General features: G+C 43.1%; 2 protein-coding genes across 3 annotated transcripts in view; one reads left to right on the top strand and one right to left on the bottom strand.

The window, feature by feature from the left end:
* PTPN21 (protein tyrosine phosphatase non-receptor type 21) overlaps positions 1 to 16,506 on the top strand; it is a 109,780-nt gene extending 93,274 nt beyond the window's left edge. For both annotated transcript variants that reach the window (XM_089663113.1, XM_089663112.1), the window contains 3 exons: positions 324 to 558; positions 1,478 to 1,638; positions 7,037 to 16,506. In XM_089663113.1, the coding sequence (XP_089519239.1) occupies positions 324 to 558; positions 1,478 to 1,638; positions 7,037 to 7,165 (525 nt within the window). In that variant the 3' untranslated portion in view covers positions 7,166 to 16,506. The remainder of the gene's footprint in view (positions 1 to 323; positions 559 to 1,477; positions 1,639 to 7,036) is intronic.
* A 3,005-nt stretch (positions 16,507 to 19,511) lies between these two features.
* Positions 19,512 to 24,064, bottom strand: part of SPATA7 (spermatogenesis associated 7) — a 68,466-nt gene continuing 63,913 nt past the window's right edge. Inside the window, exon 12 of the mRNA XM_089663111.1 lies at positions 19,512 to 22,563. Within this exon, the coding sequence (XP_089519237.1) occupies positions 21,805 to 22,563 (759 nt within the window). The 3' untranslated portion in view covers positions 19,512 to 21,804. The remainder of the gene's footprint in view (positions 22,564 to 24,064) is intronic.

The following is a 24,064-nucleotide window of genomic DNA, read 5'->3' as shown; positions in this document are numbered from 1 at the left end:
ATTCTTTCTAGTTCCCATAAGACCGTACAGCCAAACAAACCAACCTATGGAGTCATGTAGCGCCTTCAGGGTAAAACTTCTGGCAGAAGACTTTTTATATCTTCTATTTCCCATGTATAACCATATAGCCAACCAAACCAACCTATGAAGTCGTGGTGCTTGTTCATGGTAATAGTTCTGGCAGAAGGTTCCATCCCTTCTATTTCCCACATAACTGTACAGTCAAACAAACCAACCTATGGAGTCATGTAGTGCCTTCAAGGTAATAGTTGGATGTCCTCAGCTAATAATCCCAGTAAATCCCTCTTCTGTTTCTCCACAAGGAGGGAGGCCGAGAGAAGAGTTACCGATATTGGCCAAGGCTTGGTTCAAGGCACAACACTGTCACCTACGGGAGGTTCAAGATCACCACCCGCTTCCGCACCGACTCCGGCTGTTATGCCACCACTGGCCTGAAGATAAAGCACCTGCTGACCGGGCAAGAGAGGACAGTGTGGCACCTCCAGTACACAGACTGGCCTGAACACGGACACCCCGAGGATCTGAAGGGCTTTCTCTGTAAGCTCCATACATTGTGTCATTATGCCACTTTTAGAAGAGTATTCTTTGTTGCCATGCGCAAACTGTCCTACAGCCCTTACCAAATTTGTTTTCCTTCTAGAACTCTCTATGCTTTTTCTGACATGGCTTTTTTTTTATTGCTCACCAATATATCAGTGGGGTGCAGCCTTGGAAAAGGTGGGCTGAGTCACAAATGTCATCAAAATGTTAATGTACTTTAAAGGGTCATTTATAAATGTTTTCACTGAGATTCACACACTTGCCCAGTTGATTCCAATGAAAACAATGTGTGAATCTTGGGTGAAAGGCAATACATAGACCTCTAAAAGTTAGTATTAGTGAGCATTACTTGCGTACATTTTTCATGAGTGCCTCATCTCCGTATCAAGGGGTGTTTGTGTGTCTGTATATATGTGTGTGTGTGTATATACATGTGTGTGTATATATATATATATATATATATATATATATATATATATATATATATATATATATATATATATATATATATAATTGTGTGTGTGTATATGTATACACATTTATTTTATTTATTTCAGGTACTTATATAGCGCCGTCAATTTACGCAGCGCTTTACATATATATTGTACATTCACATCAGTCCCTAACCCTCAAGGGGTGTACAATCTAAGGTCCCTAACTCACATTCATACATACACATACTAGGGCCAATTTAGACAGGATCCAATTCACCTACCAGCTTGTCTTTGGGATGCGGCAGGAAACCGGAGTACCTGGAGGAAACCCACGCAGACACATGGAGAACATGCAAACTCCAGGCAGGCGGTCCCATGGTTGGGATTTGAACCAGCGACCCTAGTACTGCCAGATGGAATACGCACACACACACGTTTATGACTTGCAATACGTGCATTACATTGTGCCTTATTTCTTTCAGCCTATCTAGAGGAGATCCAGTCCGTCCGGCGGCATACAAACAGCACAAATGACCCCAACACCCCAAATCCCCCAGTGCTCGTCCACTGCAATGCGGGTGTTGGCCGTACCGGAGTTGTGATCTTATCTGAGGTCATGATTGCATGTCTGGAGCACAACGAGGTGAGAACCGATCCTAACCAATCCAAGTATTTCCCCAACTCAAAGTGCAGCAGCTCGACCCACCCCAAATCCTTTTCTCTGCTCTGTCTTGGCTCATTTCCCACCATTCTTATTATAGTAAAAAAAAGTGTATTTTTTTTACTTTGTTCAGTTTTAGTGTAAACATAGCATTACTCTAGATACAAAGTATAAATGTTTTTTTTTTTTTTTTTTAAACTTGTCCGGTTACTTTATTGCCATTATTTGCAGATGGAAGCTTATTCCTTTGATCTGCCGATGAATGAAATGAAACATAGTAGTTACAATGTTTCTTTGTATCTCTCTGCCTCCTGTCTAATCAATGTTTGTAACCACTTTCCCTCCAGAGGATTTCCCCCCTTTCCTGACCAGGCCATTTTTTGCAATATGGCGCTGCGTTACTTTAACCACATGCCGCCCAGCCACTGTATAAATACAGCGGCAGGGCGGCACGGCTCGGCAAAACCACGTTTTAAAACTTGTGTTTTGTAAACAGGTAGGGGGCGCGTGCAAGGCGCGCCGCCGCCCTACCTGTCCCGCCTATCACAGCCGCGGATGTCAGTTGCCGGGTCACAACCGGTCCTTACCGGCTATGTCCCGGCGATCGGCGGCAATTGCTGACAGAGAGCACAGCTGCAGTAGCTGTGCTTTCTGTCAGCTCCCTGACAGCTCCAGGACACGCTGATTGGGACAGAAGAGTTTCTCTCTCCCGATCAGCGGTGTTCCCTGCAGTACACCCCCCCGCCCCCTAGTAAAACACTCCCCTCACACAGTTAACCCTTTCCCTGAATAATAAACTTAACCCCTTCCTTCCCAGTGCCATTAGTACAGTGTCAATGTTTTTTTTTTTTTTGCACTGATCACTGTGTTGGTGTCACTGGGGATGTCAGTGACCCCAAGTCAGTAACCCCCTTATGTCAGAATGTCTGCCGCAGTCCCACAGTCCTGCCATAAGTTGCTGATTGCCGCCATTATTAGTATAAAAAAACCCTAAAAATCCCAGTGTCTTTCCCGCCATTTGTAAACGCTATAACTTTCACGTAAACCAATTTATTTACACGTATTGGTTTTTTTTTTAGCAAAGACATGTCGCAGAATGCATTTGGCAGAAATTTATGACTAAATTTGATTTTTTAATTTTTTTTACTGGACATGTTTTATAGCAAAAAGTCCAAAATATAGTTTTTTTGTTCCTCAAAATTGTCAACCTTTTTTTTTATAGTGCAAAAAATAAAAGCCGCACAGGCGATCAAATACCACCGAAAGAAAGCTATATTTGTGGGGGGAAAAAAGGATGTAAATTTCATTTATGTACCATATTGCATGACCGCACAATTGTCCGTTAAACTAGCGCAGCGCTGTATAGCAAAAAAATGGCGTAAATTGCAGTATCTATACCATAGTTTGTAGACGCTATAACTTTCACACAAAGCAATCAATATACACTTACTGGGATTTTTTTTTACCAAAAACATGGAGCAGAATACATTTTGGCCTAAATTTATAACCAACTTTGAGATTACTATATATTTGTTATAGCTGAACGTAAAAAATATAGTTTTTCTTCAAAATGTTTGGCCTTTTTTTGTTTATAGCGTGAAAAATAAAAAGCGCACAGGTGATCAAATACCACCGAAAGAAAGCTCTATTTGTGTGAAAAAAAGGACGTAAATTTCGTTTGGGTGCAGCATTGCATGACCGCGCAATTATCAGTTGAATTAGTGCAGCGCCGAGTAGCAAAAAGAGGCTTGGTAATTAAGGGGGGTAAATCCTCAGGAGGTCAAGTGGTTAACTGACAATTGTGTGGTCATGCAACGCTGCACTCAAATGAAATTATTAAATTTACGTCCTTTTTTCGCACAAATAGAACTTTCTGTTGGTGCTATTTGATCACCTCTGCATTTTTTTATTTTTTGTGCGATAAACAGTTTAAAAAAAAAAAAAAAAAAAAAAGCAATAATTTTGACTTTTTGCCATAAAACATGTCCAATAAAAAAAATTTAAAAATCTAATTTCTTCACAAATTTAGGCCAAAATGTATTCTGCAACTTGTCTTTGCTAAACAAAAAATCCCAAGACGTGTAAAGTAATTGGTTTATGTGAACGTTACAGCGTCTACAAATGGCGGTATAGATACTGGCATTTATATTTTATTTTGTTTTATACTAGTTATGGCGGAGATCAGCGACATATAGTGGGACCGCGGCGGGCATTCTAACGCTGGGGGGGAACTGACTAACTGCCACTGACATCCTAATGACACTGTGTGATCACTGCTAATAAAAAGCACCAAAGGGACAAGCCAGAAGCAGATTCAAAGTGGGTGGGCAATCCTAGTTACATAGTTAGTCTGGCTGAAAAAAGACAAAAGTCCATCCAGTTCAACCATAGAAAAAAAAAAGTTATAATCCTACACCCACAGTTGATCCAGAGGAAGGCAAAAAAACCAGCAAAGCACGATCCAATTTGCTCCTGCTGGGAAAAATATTCCTTTCTGATCCCCCGAGAGGCAATCGGATATTCCCTGGATCAACTTTACCTATAAATGTTATATCCAGTTATATTCTGTGTATCCAAGAAAGAATCCAGGACTTTCCTACAGCAATCCACTGAGCTGGCCACAGCCAACTCTTGAGGGAGTCTATTCCACATTCTCACAGCTCTTACTGTGAAGAAACCTTTCCGTGTTTGGAGATTACATTTATTTTTCTCCAGATGTAAAGAGCGCCCCCTTGTCCTCTGCGATGACCTCAGGGGGAATAACTACACCGAGTTCACTATATGAACCACTGATGTATTTATACATGGAGATCATATCCCCCCTTATGTATTATACATGGAGATCATATCCCCCCTTATGTATTATACATGGAGATCATATCCCCCTTATGTATTATGCATGGAGATCATATCCCCCTTATGTATTATACATGGAGATCATATCCCCCCTTATGTATTATACATGGAGATCATATCCCCCCTTATGTATTATACATGGAGATCATATCCCTCCTTATGTATTATACATGGTGATCATATCCCCCTTATGTATTAAACATGGAGCTCACATCCCCCCTTATGTATTATACATGGTGATCATATCCCCCTTATGTATTAAACATGGAGATCATATCCCCCCTTATGTATTTTACATGGAGATCATATCCCCCCTTATGTATTAAACATGGAGATCATATCCCCCCTTATGTATTTTACATGGAGATCATATCCCCCCTTATGTATTTTACATGGAGATCATATCCCCCCTTATGTATTATACATGGAGATCATATCCCCCCTTATGTATTATACATGGTGATCATATCCCCCTTATGTATTTTACATGGAGATCATATCCCCCCTTATGTATTCTACATGGAGATCATATCCCCCCCTTATGTATTATACATGGTGATCATATCCCCCCTTATGTATTCTACATGGAGATCATATCCCCCTTATGTATTATACATGGAGATCATATCCCCTCTTATGTATTATACATGGAGATCATATCCCCCCCCTTATGTATTATACATGGAGATCATATCCCCCCCCCCTTATGCATTATACATGGAGATCATATCCCCCCTTAATCTCCTCTTCTCAGTAGAGAATAATTCAGTTCCTCAAATCTTTCCTCATAGCTGATCTCCTCCATGCCTCGTATCAGTTTCGTTGCCCTTCTCTGTACTTTCTCCACTTCCCCAATGTTCTTTCTGTGAATTGGTGCCCAAAACTGAACTGCATATTCCAGATGAGGTTTTACTAATGATTTTTATCATGATAGTACCCAAAGTAATTACATAAATTAAGAGTTGTGTGTCAAAGCGTTGCTTCTCAGCTTCTCAGCTTTGGCTCCATGAGGATACTGAGAAGCAACACTTTAACGTACAGCTCTTGATTCATGTAATTACTTTGGGTGCCATCACGATTGCCCACCTACTTTGAATCTGCTTCTGGCTTGTCCCTTTGGGTTCTCACGGAGTCATACTTCCACAGCTCCTGGGTGAGACTCCCCTGGCGATCCCCATTTGGAAATACTGTCAAATGTATTTTTAGCTGATTTATATTATACATGCACCTATCCCTGAAGAAGTGAACCAAGAATCACGAAAAGTGTCAAATTTTTTGGATGCAATTTTAATGTAATTATGTATTGACATCTGGATTGTATACAGTCAATTGTATATCCAATAATGTATAGAATGCATTAATATAGATTTATTACAAATCCGCTTGTTACTATTTTATCCTCTTTTTGTAAGCAATGAGAACTTTATTCGTTTTTTAAATATTTATGTTGAAATGTAGTTATTCGTTGGTCGTGTGTGTTGTGCCTCGTTTAAAGTTTCAGGACAAATAAATTGGTTGTATGGATATATGAAGGGAGGGAGGCTCCTCACTGGGTGCATCAGGTCACATTCTATTTTTGCGTGCATGCAGATGTGCCACAGGGCTCGCGCAGGACCTGAAGGGGGGCAGGGGAGAAAAATAAATTGTACTTCTCTCCGGGGCAAGAAATGCTTTGCAACAAAAATAAACAGGATTCATTAAAAAAAAAAAAAAAAGTCCAATCATAAAAAAATGGTAGAGGTAAGGAGGCTGGGCCATGTGACATGTTCTTTAGGGTGAAGGTCCATGTTAAGAAAGGGCCCTTGGGAGGTAGTAAACATGTCACTCAAATTAATGTTTTTAATGCCCCCCCCCAGCCAACCACCTGTCAAAACAAGCCCTCAAAGTGATGTGAGGCTTTGCTGGCCAGTAAAGAACCTCCGAGGTGGCAGGGGTATTACCAAGCTCAGATTTCGCTGAGATGTCAAGATTTATTTAAAATTTAATTTTTATTTCTCTCTGAATCTCCTGACCATTTTGATGTACAGTTTACACCAGCCTTTCTCAACCATGGAACCCTAGGGTTCCTCCACCAGCCTTTCTCAACCATGGAACCCTAGGGTTCCTCCACCAGCCATTCTCAACCATAGAACCCTAGGGTTCCTCCACCAGCCATTCTCAACCATGGAACCCTAGGGTTCCTCCAGAGGTTGCTGGAGGTTCCTTAAGCTGTGGCTGGTTGACCTCTAATTTGATGGTGGCTGCATGGTTCTAGGGGCCAACGTACTTGGAAGAGCCATCAGCATAACACCAATGGTCTTCTTAGTTGTCTGTAAAGTTGGCGATCTGACTATGACAGTAAGTGGGGCCACCGATTGTAGGGTGCAGATTTCCTACTGCCTCCCAATGATTTGTTCTTAGCAGGCATTCCCCTTGACCGAATAGTTATTTCAAGGGTTCCCGTGGGGTAAAATGGTTGAGAAGGCTGGTTTACACTAAGGGAGATTGAATGGCTCAGATTAATGATGGTTGATTTCTTGCACAGATGCTGGACATCCCGTTCATGTTGGACATGCTGCGGCAACAGCGGATGTTGATGGTGCAGACGATCGCCCAGTACACCTTCGTCTACAAGGTCCTGATCCAGTTTTTGAAGAGTTCCCGACTCATCTGAAAACCCCCTTCAGCATCAGCTCAGGAGCCCCGGCTACGGAACAGACAGTAGTAGATAAATTGCCGGGCGATTTATCTTCCACCTTAGAAAGGTAAACAGTGTTACATTTCAGTTGCAGTGAGGCTTCTAGTCCGTCATGTATGGAACCATCGGCAGACTTGGAATCCAGACTGGCTTGGGGTCTTTTTTTTTTTTTGGCAATCACGGGCCTGAGTTGTGCTAAGCTATTATGGACTATTGGAACTGGAATGTGAAGCCTCCTCCTCCCGCAGTGCCTGTATCCTCACCATGCCGAGTGGCCAAGAAGCCGCTGGAAGAGTTGCGACCAGCAGAGGGAGCTTTGTTACATGCCCCCCCCCCGTGCCTTTCTAATCGCCTCTCTTGCACAAGAGCATGGATAACTCGGACTACGACGGAAGCAGTATTATACATAGCTGTGATTTTACTGGTTGAAATCAAGAACTGAGGCTTGTGATGTTTAAAGCACTTTTTTTATTTGTATTTCTTTTCTGCTTTTTTTATATTTATGATGTTGCAAATATTTTAACCCATGATGTTTTATTTTTTTTTTTAATTCAGCACTTGGTAGTTTTTTGTTGTTTTTAAATAGTGGGATGTGTGCGGAGGGTGAGTGCTGAATACGATCCGTCAGCTTCCAGGCGTTTTGTATTAATGACCTTGTTAGAGGGAAATGTGAGGTTTTAACTCTGAAATGAATTGGCAGATGTGTGATTTTTTTTTTTTTGGATTTTTTTTTTTTTTTGGTTTTATACGAATTTTGCCGAATTTGAAGTGGCAAGAATATTTTCCATTTTGTGTTTTTTTTTCTCCTGTTGTTTTTACGGAATGTACACCCCTTCTAGGTTCTGATTGTATCCTTATCGAAATGTGTCGCCTTTTAAATTGCAAAATGTGAGCGTAAGCACAGCTGAGATTTTGCAGGCTCAGAAATGGGCTATGCAGGCAGAGATGAGGTGGCTAGCTTGTGGAAACTTAATTTAAAGGATAACCTTTTGACAGCTGAGGTTCTTGTCAACATGCAGACCTTAACCTACTAAGCTATCCCCAGCTTCTGCTCCCATAAGAGTGAAGTATACACATTTGAAGGTTATTAAGGAGATTCTTTATTACTATGGAGATTCAAGAGAACCAGTCATTTCCTTATTAACCAGAAGCTAGTGTTCGGTGTAGTTAACTGTGCTCCCCTCAATGCTTGATAGGGGAGCTTCAAAGTCCCAGCCATGTAAAAGTGGGCCCCAGTTTGCTTTTCATGTTTTTTTTTTTTTTTTTTTTTTTTCCTGTGCTTTTTTTACCGAAAAAAAAAATATTACTACAAGGACAATGATATAAAAATTTTCAGTAACTAGAAGTCTTAAAAGATGGAACTTCACAAGGATCAAAACTATGAAAAAAACATATCAGCCTCCCTTCACTCTTTGCTCCTCTTGCTGTAGTTATCAGCAAAATGACTGCGTACAGCAATGTCTCCACCTGGATACCAACCTTTCATGATGCGTTTCACCATATTTATCCTTGTGAGCAAGCCAGGAGTGGTGAAATGTGTCGAGAGGTTGGTTCATTTTTTCATTCTTCTGATGGAAAGTGTGGATGGACTACAGTGGCCAGCTCCTAAATTGTCAATGTACAAGAGGAGCGAGTCTTGAGAGGAGCTGTGGATTTGAGTATGTCTTTCTTAGAAGGATTAAAACTGCAGCATGTTTTATTTTCCAGCAGGAGGTAAAATACCAATAATGAAAAATATACCACCAATGCTTGCCACATAATAATGAATTTAAAAAAATAGAAGTGCAATAATCATTTGCTTGCAACTGATAGCGTCCAGACGTTGAATTACTAAACGTTAAGGGAGAAATATTCCGCTGTGTGGAATTGAGCTGATGGCCTCAGGGGATCATGAAAGAAACTAAGGCCACATTGGCACAGTTTCTGAGCAAGATCTACAAAGGGTATGAAGGGTACTGTTAATACAATATCACTCAATGACATTTTAAACAGTGGTAACAGTTGGAGAAAACTGTTTTCGGCATGGCCATGTTCCTGTGTAAAAGCAAGGCATGGTTTTACCAGTTTGGTTTGTGGAACTCTAGTGTCCTTCACAAAGTCTTGACCTCAACCTTACTGAGCACATTTGAGATGAATTGGAACACAATTTTTGAGCCAGATCTTCTCATTCAACACCCCCTGACCTCACACAAATTCCTACAGACACACTCAAAAGTTTTGTGGAAAGTCTTCTTAGAAGAGTAGAGGTGGTTATAGTCACAAAGGGGGTGCTTCCATCTTAGAGGGCATGGTTTTAGAATAGGATGTCCAAAAAAGCCCCTTCAGTGAAGGCATGGTTTGACCAGTTTGGTGTGGAGGAACTGGGGTGTCCTACTGAGCACCTTCGGGATGAATTGGAACACAATTTTTGAGCCAGATCTTCTCATCCAACACCCCCTGACCTCACAAATGGGCAAAAATTCCTACAGACACACTCATCATTTTTGTGGAAAGCCTTCTTAGAAGAGTAGAAGTGGTTATAGTCTTGAAGGGGGTGTCTCCATATTAGAGGGCATGGTTTTAGAATAGGATGTCCAAAAAGCCCCCTCAGTGAAGATAAGGTTTGACCAGTTTGGTGTGGAGGAACTGGGGTGTCCTGCACAGAGCCCTGACCTCATCCCTACTGTGAACACCTTTGGGATAAATTGGAAGGTTTCTATCGAGCCAAGTCTTCTTAACTAACGTTATGGCCTGACTTCATTAATGCTCTTTTGGTCATGCTTTTGGAATTGGATGTCCAACAATCTCAGGTGTGATGGTCAGGGGTCTACAAACCTTTTGGCCATATAGTGTATGACCTGACTTTATTAATGCTCTTTTGGCTGAATGTGGGCAAGTTCCTTCCCAGAAGAGTGGAGGATGTTTTGGCCACAATCGAGGCATCTCCATATTACTGGCCATGCTTTTGGAATTGGATGCCTAACAATCTCATAGAGGTGTGATGGTCAGGGGTCTACAAACCTTTTGGCCATATAGTGTATGTAATGTGTATGTGGCCAAACTGGCAAAAAAAAAAAACAATGACACGTTTCATGCTGCAGTTTTCTTCCTGCTTTTAGACAAAAAATAAATTAAATTGGACCAGGAATGCTAACGAAGACCACCTGTGTGTACATCATTTTAAACTTGAAGGCTTGATTGGTTGCTCAAGCTGTGCAGGCGACATAAGATCGGACCTAGGAGCTAATGCTGAAAACATCGCTTAAAAACCCTTATCAGATGGGCCACTTTGATTCCCAATGTCACAACTCCCTAAAGATATTCATTGATTTGGCCTTCATTGGGTTAAGATAGTCTTGATGTGACCTTTAATGTTGGTAAATGTTTTCTGTAAGTTTTTTTGTTTTGTTTCGCCACATACTTTTCGGTTGAAGAATTTTTGTGCAGCAGGAGATCGCAAGAATGACAAAAATCCCTTTTTTCCAGAACTGACATTTCGGTGGTGGTATAGGAATATTATACAGGTGAATAATGGGTTTTGTATATAGTGTAAATTGGACTGGATGATGAAGGAATGGACACTGTGAACAATGACCGTTTGGTTTCAGGGTGCAGAGAGGATGCACCTGAGATGTACGCGTAGGTTACCGATAGAGAGGCGCATGTGTATGGAAACCATAAGAGCAAATCGGATCTCTTATATATAGCAGGTTGGATTTTGATTAGCTGTCATGGTGCATTGTGTATGATATTTGTACCAGTATGACCAAATTACCTTCGTTATATGCAGAGAAAATAAAACGATGGATGTTTGTTACTCCCAGATCAGCATAATACAGCATAATGAGCTGCAGTTTTGGGCAATATGAGGGTAGAATATGTCCGGAAGTTATATGTATGTTGAACAATCCCCCTTCCCATACAACTTTTATTTTAAATCTTTCCAGATCTAATGGATTCCTGAAACTTTCCCTATTTATCTGAAGATGTTCTGAACGCTTCATAAACCATTCTATGTTTATGTTTAGGCATTCCTTTATCCTTTTTGCCTAATGGGAATATGAGTGTGGCCTATAGGGGTTGCCAAACGGGATTTCCCAGCATGGCTGCAGCTATCAGAACTGAAAGCATAACTCCCGCGTAAACTTTGGAGAAACTGGGGGAAAGGTTCAAACTCTGTTGTCAGAAGAACAGAAACCACGTCCTCCACTCTAGTGTGGTGGTCAGAGACTGATGGACCTTCACTGTGCCACTCCTGAGACACATTGGACCGCCATGCTTTGCTGCCCTCTTAGGACTGGGGAAGCCCTGGTAACAAGTAAGCTAGAAGTGAGAGGGCGCATCAGCTTAGTGCATTATCCTTTGTAAATCCTTTATTGATCAAAAGTAGGCAATTGTTATACTCAACAGCACAAACCAATGTAGGCTTATTAACCAATTCTAAATCCAGAGACTTGAGATCCAATGCACCTATTCTCTCACATGGGAAGAAGACACTCAGGCATAACATATACAGTTAGGTCCATATATATTTGGACTCCGGCACGTTTTTAGTTTTTTTTCAGGTATTTACCAAAACATATTCAAGCTCTAGTTCTATAATGGATATGGACTGAAAGTGCACACACTCTGGTTTAATTTGAGGGTATGTACATCCAAATTGGAGGAAGGGTTTAGGAATTTACAGATCTTAAGGGTAGCCATCCCCCCTTTTTCAAGGAACCAAAAGTTATTGGACAATTGACTTTAATCATAAATAAAATGTTAATTTGTAATATTTTGTTGAGAATCCTTTACTGGCAATGACTGCCTGAAGTCTGGAACCCATGGACATGGCCAAAGACTGGGTTTCCTCCTTTCTGATGCTTTGCCTGAAGTCTGGAACCCATGGACATGGCCAAAGACTGGGTTTTCTCCTTTCTGATGCTTTGCCTGAAGTCTGGAACCCAAGGACATGGCCAAAGACTGGGTTTCCTCCTTTCTGATGCTTTGCCTGAAGTCTGGAACCCATGGACATGGCCAAAGACTGGGTTTCCTCCTTTCTGATGCTTTGCCTGAAGTCTGGAACCCATGGACATGACCAAACACTGGGTTTCCTCCTTTCTGATGCTTTGCCTGAAGTCTGGAACCCATGGACATGGCTAAAGACTGGGTTTTCTCCTTTCTGATGCTTTGCCTGAAGTCTGGAACCCATGGACATGACCAAAGACTGGGTTTTCTCCTTTCTGATCCATTATATAACTATAGCTTGAATATGTTTTGGTAAATACCTTTAAAAAAACTACAATTGTGCCTGTGCCCAAATATATATGGATCTAACTGTGTATATTTATTTAAGGTGTGCAAAACACCATAACGGCATGGCATGATGGACCATGCACAACCTATGACCGTATAGATATGTGAATCCCAAACAAAGTAGGGGAAGTCTAATCTAGAGCAGACAAGGCACCAGGTCAGAGACAGGCAATGTCATTGGCATTCTACATCAAGGATCTTTGCTTTATGGACAGACATAATCCATATTTTGGTGGGAGGAATAATAGGAAACATGGCCAACATGTACATACCAAGAAGATGGAACAGGAAGACGGCACAGGGCTGTTAGGAGGTGGAAAATAGAATATGTACGTCGAAAGAGAAAAGTCATTATGTCCTGTCCTCCAGGCTGTAGCACCTAGAGGTTGAAGCATGCTGAGGAACGTTTTCTAGATTTTGGAGGGGGTGGATAGACTCCCAAAGAAGGAAGGTGGGGTGAGATGGGGAGGGAAAGGAAAGAAGGGGAGCTTTGGTGGAGTTGACGATGTAAGAAGTCATTCTCTTCCAGAGGAAAAATCTCGATTTAGGAGTAGGTCAAGTACTCATCTGAGAAATAGAACATGTCCCAATATTTGCCAGTATGTATTGTGCTTGGTTTCGGAGGGCAGCAGTAATTTGTTCCATCTGCAGCATATCATTCACAATGGCAAACTGTTGAGATAATATGGGTGGGGTTTGTTGTTTCCATATGCAGAGTATGCATGCCCTAACACTATAAACGTATGATGGGAAGGACAGTATCTCAGACATTATAAATGCTGTGTTGGTAAAGACAGTATTCAGCCACTATATACGTTATGATAAGAAGGACAGTATCTCGGACACTATAAACGATTTGATGGGAAGGACAGTATCTCAGACACTATAAACGTTCTGATGGGAAGGACAGTATGTCAGACATTATAAATGCTGTGTTGGTAAAGACAGTATTCAGCCACTATATACGTTATGATAAGGACAGTATCTCAGACACTATAAACGATTTGATGGGCAGGACAGTATCTCAGACAGTATAGACCTTTTGATGGCAGTATCCTAGACATTTTAACACTATGATGGTAAAGACGGTATCTCAGAGTTGTGATTTGTTGGGCATTGCCCGTTGATCTTCCTTGTTGGATCTTGGATTCTGCCTGGTTCGGTGAACTGTATATATATTGGTTCTATAACAATCAAGCTTGTTCAGTAAGGCAGTGCAAAGCGCAATGATTGTATCCAAATGGTGGTAACCCTTAGCAACCAAATGTCTGTACATTATTCAGGTGAAGTTACATACCGGCATCGTTGGCCTCGGCAAGGTCTGTGTACTTGAATATATGGAAAGGAGGAGGAGGAGCTGAGAGCAGATTTCTTAATATTGTTGCTGTATTGTCTCCCGTTATATTGTAAAGCACTGAGCAAACTGTTGACGCTCTATAAATCCTGTATAGTAATAATAATATTGTACAGAATGGCAGCCGCTGTATACTCCAAGTTGATACCTGAAATATAAAACAAACGAGAGAACTGTGCTCACCCAATAGGAATGTGGTACGTTCTTATGATGATAATGTGTACAATGTAACCACCATAATTGGATACTGTACAAAGCTCGGGGTGCCGCTACAGCCATCCATCCAAAGTGCCATGACTAAGCTCTGTGGTCAGGACGAAATGCGTAGGGTTCCTGGATGGAGCCCTGTTACTGTCTCGCACGCAGGCTGTGCGGCAGTTTGATCTTTTCTTTCCACTGTGATTAGTTACCTTTCGGAGTCTGAGCTCTTGTGACCTAGGACCACCACAATCCCACGTTTCGGGGAGGCACGTTCTCCTTCATCAGGATTGCAATAGAACAGACCTTGTGTTACCCTTGTCAGAAATCTAGCTGTGATTGAACTATAATTTATTGAAGAAGTATTGGGATCCATGTGGACCGGTGTCTGTTCCATTGCAATCCTGATGAAGGGACGCTATTCCTCCCACTGACACCAATGGTGGGGTGCTATTCATTCCACTAATTCCAATGGGGTATGAATAGCGTCCCATCATTGGTGTCAAGAGAGGACTAGTGCCCCATTATTGGTGTCAGTGGGAGGAATAGTGTCCCATCATTGGTGTCAGGAGAGGACTAGTGCCCCATTATTGGTGTCAGTGGGAGGAATAGTGTCCCATCATTGGTGTCAGGAGAGGACTAGTGCCCCATCATTGGGAGTACTAATGCTCCATCATTGGTCAGTGGAAGGACTAGTGCCCCATCATTGGTAGCAGTGTGAGGAATCGTGCCCCGTCATTGGTGTCAGTGGGAGGAATCGTGCCCCGTCATTGGTGCCAGTGGGCGGAATAGTGCCCCGTCATTGGTGCCAGTGTAAGGAATTGTGTCCCGTCATTGGTATCAGTGGGAGGAATAGTGCCCCGTCATTGGTGTCAGTGGGAGGAATAGTGCACCCCCAAGGGCTGGACAAAGGTCCTCAGTCTGGGGACGACTGTTGTAGACAATCTGTACAATGTGACCACCATGATTCGTTACCTTGTAAAGTGGGAACACTTGTCCGCCGTCTCTTCCTGAGAAGATCTGGTTTCGCTTTTGGATGAGCGCAGTCCTCTCTCTCTCTCGTTCTAGATCGCCGGTCACCGTATCTGCTCGGGGTTTAGGTCTTACTCCATCTAACCATCCGGCTGCTTGGAGTCACCTCGTGGTCGGGAATTGTGCCATCCAATCTCCCAGCAAGTCCCATGTCCTTTGTGACTTTAGCATCGCTGCAGCATTTACTGACCGATCTAATTTCCTGACTGATTCAGCATACTACCATGTAGAACTCACCACAGACATTACAATGTGGCCATACAATCTCCTATAGGATCTGCCAACAATTACGTAGTACAAGGGCCTGGCTGATTGGATACAAATTGGTTGGCTTAGGAAGGTCCTCATAGATTTAGTAAATAAAAAGTCAGTTGTACAATCAGATTGTAATGTGTATGGTGAACTTTATCAACAGTTTTTGGTTTCTATGGGTTACGGCACTTTTTTTATCACGTTGATTTTTTTTTTGCACGACTTTTTACAAATCAGTTCTTCAGGTGATTTAATAAAACAAAGGGCAATCGGCAAAGTACAGGCAGGGGGTTGGATTTTGGTATATTCCGCTAAAGCCGGCCACAGACGTGTAGATTTTCCAACGAGAATATTTGTAAGAAAAGTCGTACGAAAATTCTTTGAACATTCGATGAATGGACGAATGTCATGCAAAATTTGTCTTTTACCTTTACCCCTTCAATACCGTGAACTTCCACCCCCTTCCTGCCCAGGCCAAGTTTCAGTTTGATCAACAAAAGTTTTCCTTCCGCTCCGTTTTTGTGAATATTCCCGTCACTGCCGTCAAAAATGAACATCGATCTGGCCCCGCTCAAGATCAGAAAATCAAACGAATATTCTTGAAAACGAAAAATTCCCAAAATGTGGCCAGCTTTGAGCGAGGTTTGTATTTATTTAGAACCGCTGAGATATTTTTTTATATACTCGAGTTACCCAAGGAGTGCCTTTTTGTATTATCCAGAAATTCAACCGCATACCCTTTGCGACCAATCGGAATGAATCGAACGCCCTTCCTACTGATTGGCTGTAATGGGATACTGCCAGCGATGAGCCGATCAGGAAAACACTGAACAAAAATCTTCAAATTGCTAATTGAGTGAAAAATCTGCAGTTCGCTCATTTGTGAGCCGATTGGCTCAGCGCTGGCTTGCTGGGCTTTGTAGTTCACCATTGCTCTTTGTATTTCATTAAACAGAAGAGCTGATGGTGGATTTGGTGGCCCGCCGGTCACATGGCTGGCTCTATAGCGCCCCCCTCCTCCAGAGTCGATTGTATACCATATTGTACAATGTGTGCAGAGCTGTGGGCTTGTACAGTGTATGGCGGTGTACAGATTGTGTGTGTGACGATAAAGCTTGTTTTACCAAATATGTAATATATCTGATATTTTATGCAAAACGGACATAGTATATTTTTGCCATGCAAATAAATATTTCAAGCAGAACTCCGAGTCTCGGCCTCTTTATGGGGGGGGGGGGGGGGGCGGGCAGAACTGACAGTTTATATTTCATTGTATGAGATCATACACCTGCAGCGGTCAACCAAAGTCTTCTGTGAACGTGCGCAAATCCATTGTTAATGGCGCCCCAAACGCAGCAAGCACCTGTGCGCATTCAAAAAAAAAAAAAAAAAAAACCACGTGAAGCTCAAGGCAAGGTACACGAATGTTTTTGGGTGTATGCAGGGCACTCCATTGAAATGAATGGTCTGCTTAGGCATGTATAGCGAAATGCGTAAAAACTCTCGCAACAAACACGCATCTACCAAACGCTAGGTGTGAACCAAGCCTCAACCACAAAAGATGGCTGCCGCGGTCGTCCAGTTCTGGGAGGGCGTCTATAGATATCCTCCCAGAACCACGCCCCCTGGGGCACGCATCTGGCATGCTTTGTTGTGTCCGCTCATTTCAGACCACGATAAAGAGCCAATCACAGCTGAGCACATTGTAAGCTGACTTGCCCATTTTCAGCAGCCCTTTCCTCATGCACTGTCAGTGTGAGAGCTGGTAACCGGCGATTCTGACGGGGGACATTTACACTGATTAGCAGTGCAGCCCAATCAGTGCCTACTTATCCGTGCCCATGTTTGCAGCCTATCAGTGTCCATCAGTACAGCCTATCAGTGTCCATCAGTGCATCCCATCAGTACAGGCTCTCAGTGTCCATCATTGCAGCCTACCAGTGTCCATCAGTGCATCCCATCAGTGCAGTCTATCAGTACAGGCTCTCAGTGTCCATTATCGCAGCCTAGCAGTGTCCATCAGTGCATCCCATCAGTGCAGCCTATCAGTACAGCCTACCAGTGTCCATCAGTGCAGTCTATCAGTACAGGCTCTCAGTGTCCATCATTGCAGCCTATCAATGTCCATCAGTGCAGTTTTTTGTGCTAGTAATGGTGGCATTCAGTGACTTAGTGGGACTGTGGCAGACATTCTGACACTGGGGGGAACTTAGTGTCACTGACATCCCCTGTGACACTAATACAGTGATCAGTGCTAATAAAAAGCACTGACACTGTACTAATGACACTGGGCAGGAAGGTGTTAACATGTGGGACGATCAAAGGGTTAACTGTGTGCTGGGAGTGGTTTACTGTAATCACACTGTTATGCAGATCCATACAAAGCAGTGTGCCAGAGCTGACAGGGGAGAGATCTGTTTTTTTTATACACGGGTCTCTCCCCCATTGGTGATGCACGTGATCACTGGGTGCCGGTGGGGAATCAACGACCGGTGACTGACAGCCGAGGCATGGAATGGCGGCAGAGTAGGGCATGTGCACCCCCTGCCTGGAACTGCAAAATCACAAATATACACGTGATTTTGCACACCCATGCCACTATGTAGCAGTATTTCTGATATAGGGCGGCGTGGAAGTGGTTGAACTATTTTTAATCCTTATGCTGCTAGCATTAGTAAATGGGGTGTTAACGTAAAATACACACCCGCAGCGGTTCGCATGAATGGGGTGCAATTGTGATGCGGTGCAGAATTCGCACTGAAACCGCTGCAAATTCCACACCGCATCAGTGTGAACCTGGGTCTCACAGTTTTGAAAACGGTTTCCAAAATATACTCACAGGAAGTAAAGGTGGCCAAAAAAAGACAAAGAAGTCCATGGAGTCGGCCCCATTTCTATTTTAAGGGCAGACGGAGATGTGACGGGTGTTGGACACCCCCAACCGGCCAACCCCAATCTCACTAATCTGATTTCAGTAAAACCTCAATTTGGGTTTCTATACTTAGCACCGCTGTGCTGAATGAACCGGAATGTTCTCTCCAAGCTGAGCACACAAACATTGAATGGGAGAAAAAAAGAGCACACTGAGATCTCCCAGCACTGCTCACACCACCCCAGGATCCTCGGTCTGTATTGTACCAACCACAGTGGCCTATCATCCATGTGTGAAGGGTGGGCGGGGCACATGGGCCCCCAGGAAAAGGGGACCCACTGTGCCCTGACACACACTGCCCATATGGATTACAAAAAAAAAAAAAAACATCCACATCCAACATTTCCCTGGGCCCCAAGTGGGTACAGCTATCTACCTGGGGCCCCAATCTGATTTCTAGGCAGCAGGAGCTTTGGCATTTTTCTTCTTTCATCTTTCAAGCAGGTGGTGGCAGCAGGCCGCAGATGCTGTGATTATAGTTTCGGCTGCCGCCGCCCACGTCTGTCGCCTGGAGACACTGGCTCAGGAGCAGGGATATCTTGGTGACCCAAGAACAGGGGTGAGAGGATGCCCAAGGGTACTGATGAACTGAGGACAACTTCCTGCAACTATTTACAAGCCTCCACTACAACACAGTCTCTGTTGGAGAGCTAGCCAGGGTCTCCTTAATGTACCACCCTAGACCCTAGATGACCCTTCAACCAGCAATCTGGAGGTATCCCTGAACAGGAGATCTGGTGTCTGTTGGAGAGCTAGCCAGGGTCTCCTTAATGTACCACCCTAGACCCTAGATGACCCTTCAACCAGCAATCTGGAGGTATCCCTGAACAGGAGATCTGGTGTCTGTTACTTTAAAAGTGGACAGCCCCAAACAGGACCAAATCAGGGTTTTGCCTTAAATTTGACCTTCTGTTTTTCCTTCAGTCTTGTACAGTTGTAGCGGCTCCTCTCCTGGACTGAAATGGCTTCCTCTGATTTCACTGCACACTGTGAGCTTCTCATTAGAAGCTACAGCAAGTCAGATAGACCTCCGCCTCATTTCCTGGCTGGAGGATATCCATCATGTATTTAATGAAGACAGAAGAAATTTTATTTCAAAATTGATTGGGCATGCTGATGAGGATGGGAGGGAGGAACCACTGCTGGCAAAATTTGAACTGATTAAACCTCACCTAGAAGATTTTGGGTCCCCATTGTAGATGGAGTTCATTATTGTATTCTGAAGACAAAACTAATCAATCCTACGTGTTTAGGTAGATAATGAAGAGACAGTAGGCTACAGGATCTAATTTTTTATTGAAAAATAACTTAGTACAATTATAATATTTCTACAGCAAAATGGCCTTCCACCCCCGCAGCCCGCCTCCTGTCCAGTAACATTACTGATTCACGAGAAGCTGGAGACAAGTCTGACACATAGACTCAACAGCGCCAGTTCCTAGCAATCTGATTGGCTGCGTTTCGGCCTGCCATAAATAAACCAGTGTTTAAGGCTTTAGGCCAACTTGCTTTTTGTAGCAATAAACAGTGTTTCCCGTAAGACTGCACTTGTCCGTTCCTCACCTGGCGAAGAGTGCTGCAAAGGTTTAGGCATTATAAGTTGGTAATTGTCTGAGATTTATTGTCTACAGCTTTATAATTGCTGCCAACGCCAGCTATTAGAACGATCAATAGCTTTTCCTAAGCAGTTTCAAGTCTATAGCAAGTTGAGATACTACATAAAATTGTATATTATTAGCTTGGAAGAGTCTTCTTCCATCAATAAACCACTTCCTGTGTTTCTTCATAGAGCTTAACAAAAATATAGATTGCCCTTTGCTGCTCTATCGGGCATTGCTTCCTTCAAGGACTGCTGAACTCAGAAATGTTTTCAGGCGCTGGTCAATAAAGGTTTGTAATATTTATCCTGGATCTGGTCATTACTACGATGACCAGGTAGGGTAGATAACCTATATGGCCAATAGCTTGTGGACAACTGACCAACAAACCAATATGGCCAATAGCTTGTGGACAACTGACCAACAAACCTATATGAACTTGTTGGAACCATGGAGTTCCCTCGTGCCCTATATGGCTAGAACAGCCTCCACTGTTCTGGGGCGACTTTCAGAAGATTTGGAACTGTGTTTGTGGGAATTTACCCCCCATTCAACCACAAGCATTTATGAGGTCAGGTCATGGTGTTGGGTGAAAAAATCTGGCGTAATGTCAGCCTTCCACATCAGGTGTTCAGGTAGGGTGAAGGTGGTTTTGTGCAGGACACTTGAGTTCCTCCACACCAACCTGGTCAAACTATGTCTTTATGAAGCTGGACATCTATATGAGGTCAGATACTGATGTCAGATGAGAAGACCTGGCTCATAAAGGCTATTCCAATTCACCCTAAAGATCTTCAGTAGGCTTGAGGTCAGGACTCCATGCAGACAACTTTAGTTTCTTCACACCATAATGGTAAAAACATGTCTTATGCAGCTGGCTTTGTGCACAGTCATTCTGGAATAGAAAAGGATCTTCGCCAAACTGTTACCACAAAGATGGATGACCACAATGGTCTATAATGTCTTTGTATGCATTAATGGTACCCTTTCCTGAACTCCATTATTTGGAGAGGGGTGTACATATTTTTTGGCCATGTAGTGTTTATATCAACAGTTTTACCTGTCAGAATATTTGTAATTCTTCTTGGCAAGTCATGTGATTCACCTACCTCTGCCATACAGTATAGCCATGAAGGTGACACCATTGTAAAGGTCTAGATCCTCCAGGGTCACCTCTCCACTATACTCACTGGACAAACTGCATCACGCATCTGAGTCATTGCCCAATGAAAAGACAGGTGACACAGAAAGCTGTGAAGCTGAACCAGAAAAGGTGGTGTCCCCTTCCAGGCCATGCATTGATATCTTCCAGTTGTGCGCGAATGAAGACATTCGAACAACATTACTAGTCTTTACAAGGGTAAGACAGTTAACACATTTTTAGCTGTCTGGCTGGAGTCCAGCTTGAATTCTGAAATGCTGTTACCGGAAAACTACAAATGAAGATAAAATAAATCCTACTGGGATTAAAGAAAGTTTGAAAATAGCAGCACACATAAAAATAAAAATGTTGCAAGGTGCAATCTAACCTGATGGCTGTATTGGCTTATGAAGAAACCTTTTTCTGTCAGAAGTTGTTAGCCAGTATAACATCTACATTCTAATTGTCGTAGCCCTATATTATTACCCGTAAGTCAGAATTACAATTCATATAGTCGTCAGTTAAAGAAAAGCTGTACTGAGAGAAGTATGGGAGCTGTTACTGATAATCTCCTTCATATAATACCAGTTTCAAGGTTCTCTCTGGCTTCTATACTTCCTGAGTCACTCACAGAAACGAGCACAGTGAACAGAATAGGGTCTGAACCTCTGATCTGTCGGTTTCAGTTAAGAAACCATTGAGGTTACTGGATTAGCAAGCCAGCCAGGAAACTAGCATTTTCAGATGGAGACGTTAGCAATGGCAGCTTCCCTATTTCCCCACGACTGCATTCCTTTAACTGTATTGTATCAATTTTTTGACATAATTCATTTAGAAATCATCCTGATCACTGACATTCTCCTGGTCAGAAGGAACGTTCTCAGTTTCTTCCTCACGAACAAAACACTCTTCAGCTTTGGACACTTGAATCATTTCCGAGAAGCTCTGTTCCAGATCCTCAAGATCCTTAGGTTTATGGACAATCCTCATGTCATGCTCCAGCTCTGGCAGATCGGTCAGACCCATCTGGGAGATGCTTCTCTGGTTTCCATCATGGTCTTCTGGGAGAACATCATCCACAGGTGACATCTTCTCCAACAGCTGGGTGTTTTCTTGTGATTCGGAATGTGTCTCTTCATGATCATCCTGAAAGAATAAGAAGTCATCTTTTTGTTGAGAAGTGTCAGGCTCATCCTCAGGAAGGTGAGTAACAGCTTCAGGTGACTGTTGGGTGGCTTCAAAGTCCTCCTGACCACTTAGAACATTGTTGTGGTCCAAATCTCTTGCTCCAAGGTAAATGTGGGAACCACTTGGTCCAGGGTTGTCTTCTTCATCTAAGCCATTCTGACTTTTGTCATGGAGTTGAGGCTCATTTTCCTTTCCATCGAGGTATCTTAGGTTAGATTTGTAGTCCCTTATAGAAAAGTCTTGGGAAAGTAAACCATCATTCTTCATTGCATGAGGAAGGACAAAATGATCTCTAAAATTTCTTCTGGTGCTAAAGTTGTGATCTACAAAAAGTTCAAGTTTCTTCTCATCCTTAGAGTCCAAGTCAGCCCTGAGAGTGTCCAGCAAGTGGCGCATTTTCCCCTGCAGATCAAAAGGATAATCAAAATAAATGACTCTAGCTGAGCTCATTCAATACATCATTTTTGCCTTGTAGTGGCTACAAGAAGCTGTCTAGATAACACTTGAAGTTTAAGTCCAGCCAAAACTTTTTTTTTTAGCTTTGGATGGAGTGGTGAAGGTTTAGAACCCCTGTCAGACACACAGACTGCAATAAAAACCTGACAGGGGTTCTATCCTTGCCCTACTCTATTAAAAATGCAAAACATTTTTGGCTGCATTGCTCTTGGAGATTTTTTCCTCACTTCTTCGTATTTTTTCATTTTACGTGTGCAGCAAAAGGTGAGGAAAAATCTGTCACAAACGGAAATAATCTTTTCTAAATGTAATAGTGCAACAAGGAGTTTTTTTCGTGGCACTTGAGTTCCATGATCACGGGAAGCAAGTAGACATCATAACCACAAGAAAGCAAAAAAGGCAACATAACCATGAGAAACAAGAATCCACCGTGACCATTAGAAACAATGAGGAACTATTACCATGAGAAAAAGAAGCACCATGACCATGGGAAGCAATAGGCACCATGGCTATGCAGAAATTCTCTAAACGGGAAATGGTAGAATAAGATAAAGGGCCACAGGAAAGATCCATAGTGTAGTGATTGATATCAGAGTAAGCGTATGGTATATATCTTCACATCTGGGATCAGGCAACCTCTTGATATGCTTGTGTCTGTCTTTATTCAGAAAAAGATGGTTGGTTGCGCTTGATAGAGGCATTGAGCCACCATGACCGATAGAGGCATTGAGCCACCATGGCAACGAGAGGCAATTAGCCACCAAGACCATTCGAGGCAGTGGGCCACCGTGACCTTTAGAGGCACTGAGCCACCGTGGCCGATAGAGGCACTGAGCCACCGTGGCCGATAGAGGCACTGAGCCACCGTGGCCGATAGAGGCACTGAGCCACCGTGGCCGATAGAGGCACTGAGCCACCGTGGCCGATAGAGGCACTGAGCCACCGTGGCCGATAGAGGCACTGAGCCACCGTGGCCGATAGAGGCACTGAGCCACCGTGGCCGATAGAGGCACTGAGCCACCGTGGCCGATAGAGGCACTGAGCCACCGTGGCCGATAGAGGCACTGAGCCACCGTGGCCGATAGAGGCACTGAGCCACCGTGGCCGATAGAGGCATTGAACCATTATGGTCATGAGAAGCAATTAGCCACGAAGACCATTCGAGGCACTAAACCACCATGATCATGAGAAGAAATGGCCCACCATGACCTCTAGAGGCATTGGCCCACCATGACCTCTAGAGGCATTGGCCCACCATGACCTCTAGAGGCATTGAGCCTCCATGACCATCGGAAACATTGAGCCTCCATGACCATCGGAGGCACTAAACCACCATGATCAGGAGAAGAAATTAACCACCCTGACCGTTAGAGGCATTGGGCCACCATGACCTTTAGAGGCACTGGGTCCCCATGTCCACTAAAGGCATTAGGCACCATGACCATTA

This window comes from Staurois parvus, unplaced genomic scaffold (assembly GCF_062004578.1).
Source record: "Staurois parvus isolate SC_StPar_1 unplaced genomic scaffold, SC_StPar_1.0 ptg001627l, whole genome shotgun sequence".
Classification (NCBI taxonomy): Eukaryota; Metazoa; Chordata; class Amphibia; order Anura; family Ranidae; genus Staurois; species Staurois parvus.
This window is presented reverse-complemented; position numbering and strand designations above follow the sequence as displayed.